Below are 12,395 nucleotides of genomic sequence, written 5' to 3'. Positions count from 1 at the left end.
ACCACCCGAACAAAAACTCTACCAACTTCCACCTTTAGAAATCAGAATTGTTGTGAACCACAGCGGTTCAATGTTTAAAGGAATAGACTCAACCCACTTTATTCAGCTAGCTAACTATGACACCATAGCTAACTAGCATGCTAGCATCCAATAACACACAGTTTAGCACCAACACTTGGTCACAACAAACCACCAATAGTGAGTTAACACACTAAGCAGATAATTCGTGTCCGTGTCTAGTTCCTTTCATAACGCAGCAATTTTTAAACGTTGGCTATGTAGCACAAATATATTGTATTTAGCTACTACAGTACAGTTAGCTGGTCGTGTTGGCTAGCTAGCAATGGCCACTGTGTTGACCTTGTTTGAAGAACGGCTAGCTTCGTGCTACCCCCGGCACCGCCGAAAAACAATGCCAACCTACAGTAACTACCCACAACAGCCCACGATGCCTAGCTATGACGCCATAGCTAACTAGCATGCTAGCATCCAATAACACACAGTTTAGCACCAATAATTGGTTACAACAAACTACCAAGAGTGTGTTAACACACTAAACAGATAATTCATATCCGTGTCTAGTTCCTTTCATAACGCGGCAAAAATTAAACGTTGGCTAGCTAGCACATTAACATTGGAAACAACTCTCCACCGTTGCACTAAACAGATAATTACCAATAAACATTACCAGTAGCTACCCGCTAGCTAGCTAGCCTCGTGCTTCGCCGGGCTCCGCCGTAGACAATACTTACCTACAATAATTACCTACGGAAACCTACAATAACTACCTAAATAAACTACCTAACTACCTAACTACAACTACCTACCTTCGATCTAAATACATGGTTTAAGCTTTACTCAACACCATATGAGAAGCCAAGCTTACCTCCTGCTAGAGAAAACACAACCTCTCCCGACGAAGCTCGGTTGAGATGTTCGGACTGGCCCTATTTAGATTGCTTGTCAAAAGATTGTTAATACTATATATACTTATTGAACTATTTACCATTTTAAAATGAGTTTGAATGAGAATACAGAGGTAGTTATTCAAAATGGTACTGATCCTTGGCCAATTAAGCTACAAGACCAACTTTAAAACATTCAGGCTATCATAACGACATTCTTTAAAATCTTTATCAACTATGTACAAATGTATAATCGGCATAAAAATAATTTGACAACTAACTCTTGAAGCAGGCTATCCTAACTTCGAATTATTTCATACTTTTTATAAACTTTTTTTTTGCACCCTCAGAACAGCCTCAATTCGGGGCAAGGTGTCAAAGTGCTTCACAGAGATGCTGGCCCATGTTGACTTCAATGCTTCCCACTATTTTAGATACACACAGGAAAATGTTGAGCTTGAAAAACACAGCAGCATTGAAGTTCTTGACACAAGCAGTTGCGCCTACTACCAGACCCTGTTCAAAGGCACTTACATTTTGTCCTGCCCATTTGTATTTTTTCTTTTTTCATTTAGCGGACGCTCTTATTCAGAGCGACTTACAGTAGTGAGTGCATACATTTTCATACTGGTCGCACGTGGGAATCGAACCCACAACCCTGGCGTTGAAAGTGCCATGCTCTACCAAGTGAGCCACACACCCTCTGAATGGCACACAAACACAATCCATGTCTCAATACGCTTGCTAGCTAGTCAGTCTACTTGTGCCTCATCACACACACACAAACATAGACACTGACAGACAGACACAGAAACACGCACATATTACACACTCGCATTAAACTAAACTTGACTAATAGTTGAATGGGAAGCACTTACCATTGGTGAGTTAATTCATCTGGTCACGTTTCTTATCTCCTCAGAAGTAAAAAGCAAATAGCAGGGCTTCCCTTCATTGGACTTGCAAGTGCACCTGAACACGCAAGCCTTTTCAATTTCTTGCCCAGCATCACTGACATATTTCCCCTCGACCGATTGAAGCACCGTAATTGACGGATCCACCATTAACGGGTGGTCTTTCTCAGTTGCCTCCTCAAGGGGCTTCGGCCTCTGAGCTCGTCTGTGTCTATGCCGTTTGTGGAGTCGCTGATGGCGACTCTCTCCTGCTCAGGTCAAAAAGTAGTCGCCAATAAGTTGATGCCACTGATCATCTGAATCAGCTCCCAGCACAACATCATTATAATTTTTTCGCGGATGATACACTACAGTAACTTTGATTGGGCAAACAGGAAAATCATTCGATTTTGAATTGCCTATTGTAGCTTGATTCAAAATATATAGCTAGCTAGCTAGTTTGTAATTCATTCATGATTTCGGAGTAGGGGAGGGTTTAATAGTGCAGATACTGTAAGATAGTGCCGTGAAAGCCTGACGTGATGTGTTACAAGCTAGCATCCACCGAACCGATGTGAAAGTGCTCCGTTGTATGTTTCATCATACGTTTAGGAGAAGAAAAACTATATTTATACTCTGAATTTGGCAATAATACATAGAGATTATGAAAGCAAAGACTTTGTTTTGTTAAAACCCCCAAACAGCAAAAAATATACATTTGGACAAACTATCTCTCTTTACAGGTTCACCACACAAATACGCCACATCACTAAGTGTTTAACAAACTACATTATAGCATTCACTAATCGTAAACAATTTACATACAATAAGAAATACTTACTCAAGCTTTAAGCTAGCTACCCACTGTCATGTAACTTTGTTGGGTGACACTTTCCTGGTTACCATAGCAACATTTGGTCTCATTGTGCGTTAATAGCCCTGCCAGTGCGCGCGCACACACTCCTTCCATTGATGTAGTTGAAAGGCCTGAACCGATCATCGTCTGTGGCGACTTCAACAAGGATCTGCTGTCCAGGTCGAGAGAACCAATCTTGACGTTGTTTCACGAGAGGGTACGCGCAGTTGATACAAGCTGCTACCACATAAAATAATACCCTCCAGTGTTCATTTCTCGACCACAAAGTTGCCTCCATTCAGGTGTGCTGCAGAAGTACTACAGCGTTCACAACCCAGTGTACTGCATTTTACAAACATTTAACATTTCATTGCTTGCATTAGTAATGTCTTCATGTTAGTGCAATAAAGTAAAAATACGTTGTGAAAGCAGAATAAATTGTTTACGGTCTACATGCTCAAAGCAAAACAACAATTGCATTTCAGATAATGAATCTCCAATGTATATAGTGCTCTATAAAATTGGTGCAGACGGAATCCAGACATTAAACGGAATTCAACAATATTCAAAAATGAATTTAACTTGTCAAGAAGTCAACTAAATGTATTGAACTTATTAGAAAATTAATTAATTTGCCCAAGTTAATCATAAGACATGAACAAAATGCATTAGTGATTCGTATTTTCCTGCACATTTCTGAAACGGCACAGGAATGACTGTGTGCACATGTCTACACTTTATGTAGCCATTAGCGAAGATGCTAATGATAACCTTCTGGTAGTGATGGAAAGGCTTTCCCAAAAAACCTTCTCAATTAAATGTTAACTACGAAGTATCTTATGCCTACCTGGCAGAATTATATATTGAATATTTGCATCAAGCCAGAGGCCATTTGTTTAGAAAATGCTGCAATCACATAAACGCTACAGAAACATCGCTAACCAAACAACGTTCTCTTGCTGGTGCGCACTTGCATTGAAGGGTAACTACATCCAAAAATGTAATTTCTTATATTTTTCAGTGTATAAAACTGTAGTAGTCAGTGTAGTCATTTCTGATAATCTGCCCCACAATCCAAAGTACACTGAACTAAAATATAAACGCAACAATTTCAAAGATTTTACTGAGTTACAGTTCATATAAGGAAATCCGTCAATTGAAATGAATTCATTAGGCCCTAATCTATGGATTTCACATAACTGGGAATACAGATATGCATCTATTGGTCACAGACACCTTAAAAATAAAAAAAAATAAGTTGAATAGTGGATCAGAAAACCAGGCAGTATCTGGTATGACCACCATTTGCCTCATGCAGCGAAACACATCTCCGTTGCATAGAGTTGATCAGGCTGTTGATTGTGGAATGTTTTCCCACTCCTCTTCAATGGCTGTGCGAAGTTGGTGGGAACTGGAACACCCTGTTGCACACGTTGAGCCAGAGTAACCCAAACATGATCAATGGGTGACATGTCTGGTGAGTATGCAGGCCATGGAATAACTGGGACATTTACAGCTGGGAATTGTTTACAGATCCTTGCGACATTGGGCCGTGCATTATCATGCTGAAACATGAGGTGATGGTTATTATCGTGCTGGCATGACAATGGACCTCAGGATCTCGTCACGGTATCTCTGTGCATTCAAATTGCCTATCGAAAGAATGTAATTGTGTTCGTGTTCGTTTATGCCTGCCCATACCCCACTGCCACCATGCGGCACTCTGTTCACAACATTGATGTCAACAAACTGCTCGCCCACACAACACCAGGCAGCTTATGGTAGATGAATTGATATTAGATTATCTGGCAACAGCTCTGGTGGACATTCCTGCAGTCAATTGCACGCATGCCAATTGCACGCTCCCTCAAAACTTGAGACATCTGTGGCATTGTGTTGTGTGACAACTGCGCATTTTAGTGGCCTTTTATTGTCCCTAGCACAAGGTGCACCTGTGTAATGATCATGCTGTTTAATCAACATTAGGTTGAAGAAATTGACCATAGAGCTCCGAGACGGTTGTGTCGAGGCACAGATCTGGGGAAAGGTACCAAAAAATGTCTGCCACATTGAAGGTCCCCAAGAACACAGTGGCCTCCATCATTCGTAAATGGAAGAAGTTTGGAACCGCCAAGACTCTTCCTAGAGATAGCCGCACAGCCACCTGAGCAGGTTCACCTTCCAACCCTAAGCACACAGCCAAGACAACTAGGGCTGACCCCATTTATTAGACTGTTAGATTGTTTGGTCGATAGGCTGTTGGTAGACCAAGTAGTAGCAGTAGTAGCATTTGTTTATTTTTATTTCTTGTTCCGGACCGGCCTTGATTTCCACATCCACGTACATTGGTTTTTGGTCCGGACCAAATCTGAACCAATCAAAGTCTGGAACAGCCTTGATTTGGTCCAAACATAGACATCTATAAATTACTTACTTTCACCTTTAATTCAGAACCTAAATGAACTGAACTTCAACGTCTTTTAGACATCTTTTCAACATAATTCTGGTTACTGGGACTATTCTCTAGTTTTCTGGGGGCGGCATTTTTTGGTCTTGCCTATGGCAGCAGAATGGCAAAGACCGGCCCTGGCTATAGGTCAAGCCCTATTGTGCCTTATCAGGACGGGATTAGTTTTACTGGGGGAGGTCGGGTAATGTAATTATGTGCACGAGCACAACACCCCACCCACATCTGCAATTTTAGTCCTGTCCGAATCTGCCATGTCAGTAATTTTTACATGGCAGGAGAGTAACAATTCCAGACAGAATAACTTACTGTTTTGGGGGGAACTCCAATGTCCTCTGATAATACTAGTCAGGGTACAAACCGACATCCCTGTGTTTTGAGAGAATTGTCTGAGTTTGACAGGTGTTGCTTGCGGTTTGTGCAAGAAAACAGTATTTTTTTTTCAATGATTCGATAAATTGAACTAAGTGCTGTGCATAAGCTATATATGAATGGCCTACGTGTAGCCTATCAACTTTCACAGTGAATGCTTTTGTTTATATGTTTTGTGCGTATGAAATGAAAATTGCCAAATGCATCAGTAAAAAATATTGAGCCTATTTAATGCAACCTTTGCTGTTAATAGATCGCAAAGCAGCATACAGCTGACCTAAACTTTTAGAAATTATAAGTTCACTTACGCATCCATAGCCTTAAAATGCATTGCAAGTGCAATTGCACCGTTTAGCTCACATCTGAAGCATTTAGGACGTCTACTGCGGATCCTAATGATTACGATCACACTTCCTCAATTCAAATATTATGACGACACTATAGGAAATATGGTTTGGTATGGTTTAGAAACTTGGGAACCAAGCTCGAGTTATCAGTGTGGCCCTATCACCTGGACATGTTAAAATACTGTATCGTCACGCCTAGAATAAAAACCTCCAGGCTTCCTTCATAACTGTCAATAAAAAAAGATTTCCAGGGGGCAGTTTGGGAGAAACTAATCCCGTCCGAATCGTCCTCTAGAATAACAGACATTCTGGAGTAATAATTACATAACCAACGTTCTCTGTAATACTAGTCCCGTGCGAATAGGTCTTTGGTCACGTGCATGCGACGCATACATGTGTCACGTAAACAGCGCAAGGGTTGAGGGAATAGGGAATGTTTTTCCTAAACAAATGAGGGATTTCGGTAACAGAACTTCTCAGTCAGAAATAGCTGTAATTATGTTACAACTTCAGCAACATGGACAGCGCGATAAACACTTTAATGTTCTGTGGTGGTCGCTGCAGCATGGAGGAGAGAGGGAGACAACGGGTGCTAGTCAGTCACTCGCTGTCTTTTTCTTCTTCTTTTTTTTTTACACAGAGCAGCAAGGCTGAGCCCGGCCCATGTGCATAAAGAATCAGACAAGCTCAGTGAATATAGTTGATTTGATTAAAACACGTAGGATGTGTCAATTTCGACCAATCGATTTGTTGAAAGAACAGAGGACTTTTGGTCGACCAATCTTTTGTTTTTAGTAGGGGACAGCCCTAAAGACAACGCAGGGGTGGCTTCGGGACAAGTCTTTGAATGTCATTGAGTGGCCCAGCCAGAGCCCAGACTTGAACCCAATCAAACATCTCTGGGAAAAAAAACAATTTTAATCAATTTTGGAAAAAGTCAAGGGGTCTGAATACTTTCCGAATGCACTGTATTTAACTGCTTTAAGTAAATATTAACTGCTTTGTTTAACTACCACAATATATATATTTTTACAGGTAAACCAAGTCCCACAATTGTACCATTACCATTAGTTTTTATTCAGACTTTATGACGTTGGTTATTTGCCCAGGTCTGATTCTTATGTACTGATGTGTAATTCCTGACGGAGGGTGTAACCTCAGCGTGTGTTTTTGCAGGCTATTGCTCCCTGTGGACTTCACTGTGTACACATATGCCAAGGATGGATCTCTAATAACCAACAGACCTCCAATGCAGGTAAGACTGTTTAAGACAACCTAAGGGCACTAGGGTTAGGCGATATCCATGTTTTCATATCAGTTATATGGCCTTGTTAAATATTGTGATATAGTGAGTGTACAAAACATTAGGAACACCTGCTCTTTCCATGACATAGACTGACCAGGTGAATCTAGGTGAAAGCTATGATCCCTTATTGATGTCACTTGTTAAATCCACTTCAATTAGTGTAGATGAAGGGGAGGAGACAGGTTAAAGAATGATTTTTAAGCCTTGAGACAATTGAGACATGGATTGTGATGTGTGCCATTCAGAGGGTGAATGGGCAAGACAAAAGATTGAACTGCCTTTGAACAGGGTTTGGAAGTAGGTGCCAGGTGCACCGGTTTGAGTGTCAAGAACTGCAACGATGCTGGGTTTTTCATACAACAGTTTCTCATGTGTATCAAGAATGGTCCACCACCCACCTAAAGGACATCCAGCTAACTTGACACAACTGTGGGAAGCATTGGAGTCACAATCTCTGTGTGTGTGTGTGTGTGTGTGTGTGTGTGTGTGTGTGTGTGTGTGTGTGTGTGTGTGTGTGTGTGTGTGTATAATGACAAAGCAAAAACATTACTTTTTTGTGTGTGCAAATTTATAAATAATAGAAAAACAGAACTATCACATTTACTCAGTACTTTGTTGAGGCACCTTTAGCAGCGATTACAGCATTGAGTCTTCTTGGGTATGACGCTACAAGCTTGGCAGACCTATATTTGGGGAGTTTCTCCCATTCTTCTCTGCAGATCCTCTCAACCTCTGTCAGGTTGGATGGTAGCTGCACAGCTACAGTTGAAGTCAGAAGTTTACATATTGATGTGAAATCTAGGCAAACCCTCATGTCTCCTTGCATTAGGAATGTGGAATACAATTTGTGTATGGTACTAGCTAGTAGCCGGCTATCACCAGGTACTCTACCCTGCACCTTAGAGACTGCTGCCCTACAGTGGGGGAAAAAAAGTATTTAGTCAGCCACCAATTGTGCAAGTTCTCCCACTTAAAAAGATGAGAGGCCTGTAATTTTCATCATAGGTACACGTCAACTATGACAGACAAATGTAGATTGTTTTTCTCCAGAAAATAACATTGTAGGATTTTTAATGAATTTATTTGCAAATTATGGTGGAAAATAAGTATTTGGTCACCTACAAACAACCAAGATTTCTGGCTCTCACAGACCTGTAACTTCTTCTTTAAGAGGCTCCTCTGTCCTCCACTCGTTACCTGTATTAATGGCACCTGTTTGAACTTGTTATCAGTATAAAAGACACCTGTCCACAACCTCAAACAGTCACACTCCAAACTCCACTATGGCCAATACCAAAGAGCTGTCAAAGGACACCAGAAACAAAATTGTAGGCCTGCACCAGGCTGGGAAGACTGAATCTGCAATAGGTAAGCAGCTTGGTTTGAAGAAATCAACTGTGGGAGCAATTATTAGGAAATGGAAGACATACAAGACCACTGATAATCTCCCTCGATCTGGGGCTCCACGCAAGAACAGTGAGCAAAAATCCCAGAACCACACGGGGGGACCTAGTGAATGACCTGCAGAGAGCTGGGACCAAAGTAACAAAGCCTACCATCAGTAACACACTACGCCGCCAGGGACTCAAATCCTGCAGTGCCAGACGTGTCCCCCTGCTTAAGCCAGTACATGTCCAGGCCCGTCTGAAGTTTGCTAGAGTGCATTTGGATGATCCAGAAGAGGATTGGGAGAATGTCATATGGTCAGATGAAACCAAAATAGAACTTTTTGGTAAAAACTCAACTCGTCGTGTTTGGAGGACAAAGAATGCTAAGTTGCATCCAAAGAACACCATACCTACTGTGAAGCATGGGGGTGGAAACATCATGCTTTGGGGCTGTTTTTCTGCAAAGGAACCAGGATGACTGATCCGTGTAAAGGAAAGAATGAATGGGGCCATGTATCGTGAGATTTTGAGTGAAAACCTCCTTCCATCAGCAAGGGCATTGAAGATGAAGCGTGGCTGGGTCTTTCAGCATGACAATGATCCCAAACACACCGCCCGGGCAACGAAGGAGTGGCTTCGTAAGAAGCATTTCAAGATCCTGGAGTGGCCTAGCCAGTCTCTATATCTCAACCCCATAGAAAATCTTTGGAGGGAGTTGAAAGTCTGTGTTGCCCAGCGACAGCCCCAAAACATCACTGCGCTAGAGGAGCAAGACCATGGGAAAACTACTGCTCACTATTGCGCAGTGACCTGTTGGCCTTCAAGAAGGAAGAAGTTTCCATACGTTTTTGTAAAAACGGTCCCACTCATTAAGTCAAAATGTAATTGGTTGATTCCACTGTCACTCCAAAATGTTGCCCTAATACAGTTGAATGGCCAATGCCTTTATGTAGCTTCTGATGGCCTTGCCAATGGCTGACTTGGCTAGCTAGATTTATCTCCCCAGAGACCAGCAATAAAAAATCCTGATTGGATCTTACATTTTTTTAGTGTTAACCCTTTCCTTTCCAACAAAAACTGAAGAGATTAAATCATCATAAAAACATCATTGAAAAGAATAATGTAATTATCATTTAGATTATTATAATCATTATTTTCTTCTTTGAAGGCGTAGAAGGCCCATCGTCCCCCATTGGGTTTGGGTTAGTGGCTCTATTTTCCCTCAACATTAATTTTTTCACTGTTCTGAATGTCTAAAGAATCCATATGTTCTGAAATATGAACACAAATACTGGACATTTTGAGCTCTTATTATGGTGTTGATTTGACAAAATTACAATCATGGTCTTTACATTTTAGTCATTTAGCAGACGCTCTTATCCAGAACGACTTACATGAGCAATTAGGGTTAAGTGCCTTGCTCAAGGGCACATCGACAGATTTTTCACCTAGTCGACTCAGGGATTAGAACCAGCGACCTTTCGGTTACTGGCACAACGCTCTTAACCATTAAGCTACCTGCCGCCCCGTCTTGAATTGGACTCGCATTTTTCTGGTCTTGACTCTGTCTCGGACCCCTTGTCCCCCTCCCGGTCTCGATCTTGACTCTCTCGCTCCCCCCTCCGGTCTTGACTCGATTTGCTCCGGTCTTGGTCTTTAATCAGTCTCGCTTTAGGTGGTCTCGAACACAACATTGAATCATAGGATGCCACCTTTCCAACAAGTCAGTTCGTCAAATTTCATGCCCCGGTCAACTGTAAGTGCTTTTATTGTGAAGTGGAAACGTCTAGGAGCATCAACGGCTCAGCCGCAAAGTGGTAGGCCACAGAAGCTCACAGAACGGGACCGCTGAACCACTTAGTGCATAAAAATTGTCATGTCCTCGGTTGCAACACTCACTACTGAGTTCCAAACTGCCTCTGGAAGTAACGTCAGCACATGAACTGTTCGTTGGGAGCTTCATGAAATGGATTTCCGCAGCCGAGCAGCCGCACACAAGCCTAAGATCACCATGCGCAATGCCAAGCGTCGGCTGGAGTGGTGTAAAGCTTGCCGCCATTGGACTCTGGAGCAGTGGAAAGGCGTTCTCTGGAGGGATGAATCACGCTTCACCTTCTGGCAGTCCGAATCAGGGTTTGGTCCGAATCAGGGTTTGGCGGATGCCAGGAGAACACTACCTGCCCCAATTCATAGTGCCAACTGAAAAGTTTGGAGGAGGAATAATGGTCTGGGGCTGTTTTTCATGGTTCGAGCTAGTCCCCTTAGTTCCAGTGAAGGGAAATCTTGGGTTTCAAATGGGTTTACATGGCACACAATCCATGCCTCAATTGTCTCAAGGATTAAAAATAATTATTTCACCGGTCTCCTCCACTTCACCTACACTGATTTGAAGTGGATTTAACAAGTGACACCAATAAGGGATCATAGCTTTCACCTGGTGAGTCTGTCATGGAAAGAGCAGGTGTTCCTAATGTTTTGTACACTCAATATGTGTATGCACAGTCAGTCAGGTCCACAATTATTGGCACACTTGATAAAGATGAGCAAAAAATACTCAAATAAATAATATAAATACTGAGCTATATTGTATGCTCCAAAAATTGGTAAAATTATGTTCTTATTCTAAGACATCTGTTTTGAATATATTCTGAATACCTCACCTTGAATACCTTGAGCCTTTTTCTATAATGTTTTATGAGATTGGAGAACACATTGGGAGGGATTTTAGACAATTTCTCCAAACAGAATCTTACCAGATCCTTGATATCCTTCGTCTGCGCTTATGGACTGCCCTCTTCAATTCCAACCACAGGTTTTCAATGGGGTTCGGAGATGGAGATGGCCATTGCAAAATGTTGATTTTACGGTCAATTAACCATTTCTTTGTGGATTTTGATGTGTGCTTGGGGTTATTGTCTTGCTGGAAGATCCACTTGCGGCCAAGTTTCAGCCTCCTGGCAGAGGCAACCAGGTTTTTGGCTGAAATGTCTTGATTCTGGATAAAGTTCATGAGGCCGTTGTTGACCTTAACAAGGGCCCCAGGACCAGTGGAAGCAAAATAGCCCCATAACATCAAAGATCCACCACCATATTTTATAGTAGGTATGGGGTTCTTTTCTGCATATTTGTCTTTTTTTTTAGTCTCAAAACCCACCACTGGTATGTGTGGCCAAAGAGCTCTGTTTTCATGAGCAATTGTATTAGTATAAAGAAAAATAATTTTCAAACAATTTTTTGCATACAATATACAGTAGCTCAGTATTTGTATTTATTTTATAGTCTTTTTTGCTAATCTTTATAACGGGTGGCAGTAATTTTGGACCTGACTATCATTTATTGTGATATATCATGGAGATATGTTAATACCCGTGTCCTCAAATCACCTAACCCTACTGGGCACTGACAATGTATAATCCGTTTAGCATCTCTCAAATGCACTTCTTTCTCATAGCTTTTTATTGACTGCCTTGCAACTGCCTTGTATAGAAACATGTGCTATGGAAATGGCCGTCATCATTCAGTTATCCTCCCCCCTATTAACTGCTGACGTCCAATCATCCGCTCTGTTTCACTTCCTGTATGACGCTGACATTTTAGTACTGGTATCAGCTATGTTTTTCGGAAATGTTGCGTTTTGCAGAAGAAAGCGTTCGAGCGAGTTCTTACTTTAAGCACTGGTTTCCCCCTCTGCATATTCACGACGAGCCCGAACTTAGCTCACATAAATCATGACTAAGAGCAGCAGTTCTGGGAAGATGAGTCAACCGTCTGGCTTACAGACAGACCTACTGTACAGTCAGAAATGCCTTTCAATTATTTTATTTTTCTTTTAAAAAACTTTTTTATATTTTTTATTGGAGA

The 12,395-nt window shown here is 41.6% G+C and overlaps 1 protein-coding gene across 1 annotated transcript in view; it reads left to right on the top strand.

The window, feature by feature from the left end:
- The window catches only part of adam9a (ADAM metallopeptidase domain 9a), a 95,848-nt gene that overhangs the window by 34,120 nt on the left and 49,333 nt on the right, over positions 1 to 12,395 (top strand). The window contains exon 4 of the mRNA XM_084176793.1: positions 7,017 to 7,095. Coding sequence (XP_084032919.1) covers positions 7,017 to 7,095 — 79 coding nt within the window. The remainder of the gene's footprint in view (positions 1 to 7,016; positions 7,096 to 12,395) is intronic.

Source organism: Coregonus lavaretus, assembly GCF_964263955.1.
Source record: "Coregonus lavaretus genome assembly, chromosome: 14".
Taxonomy (NCBI): Eukaryota; Metazoa; Chordata; class Actinopteri; order Salmoniformes; family Salmonidae; genus Coregonus; species Coregonus lavaretus.
This window is presented reverse-complemented; position numbering and strand designations above follow the sequence as displayed.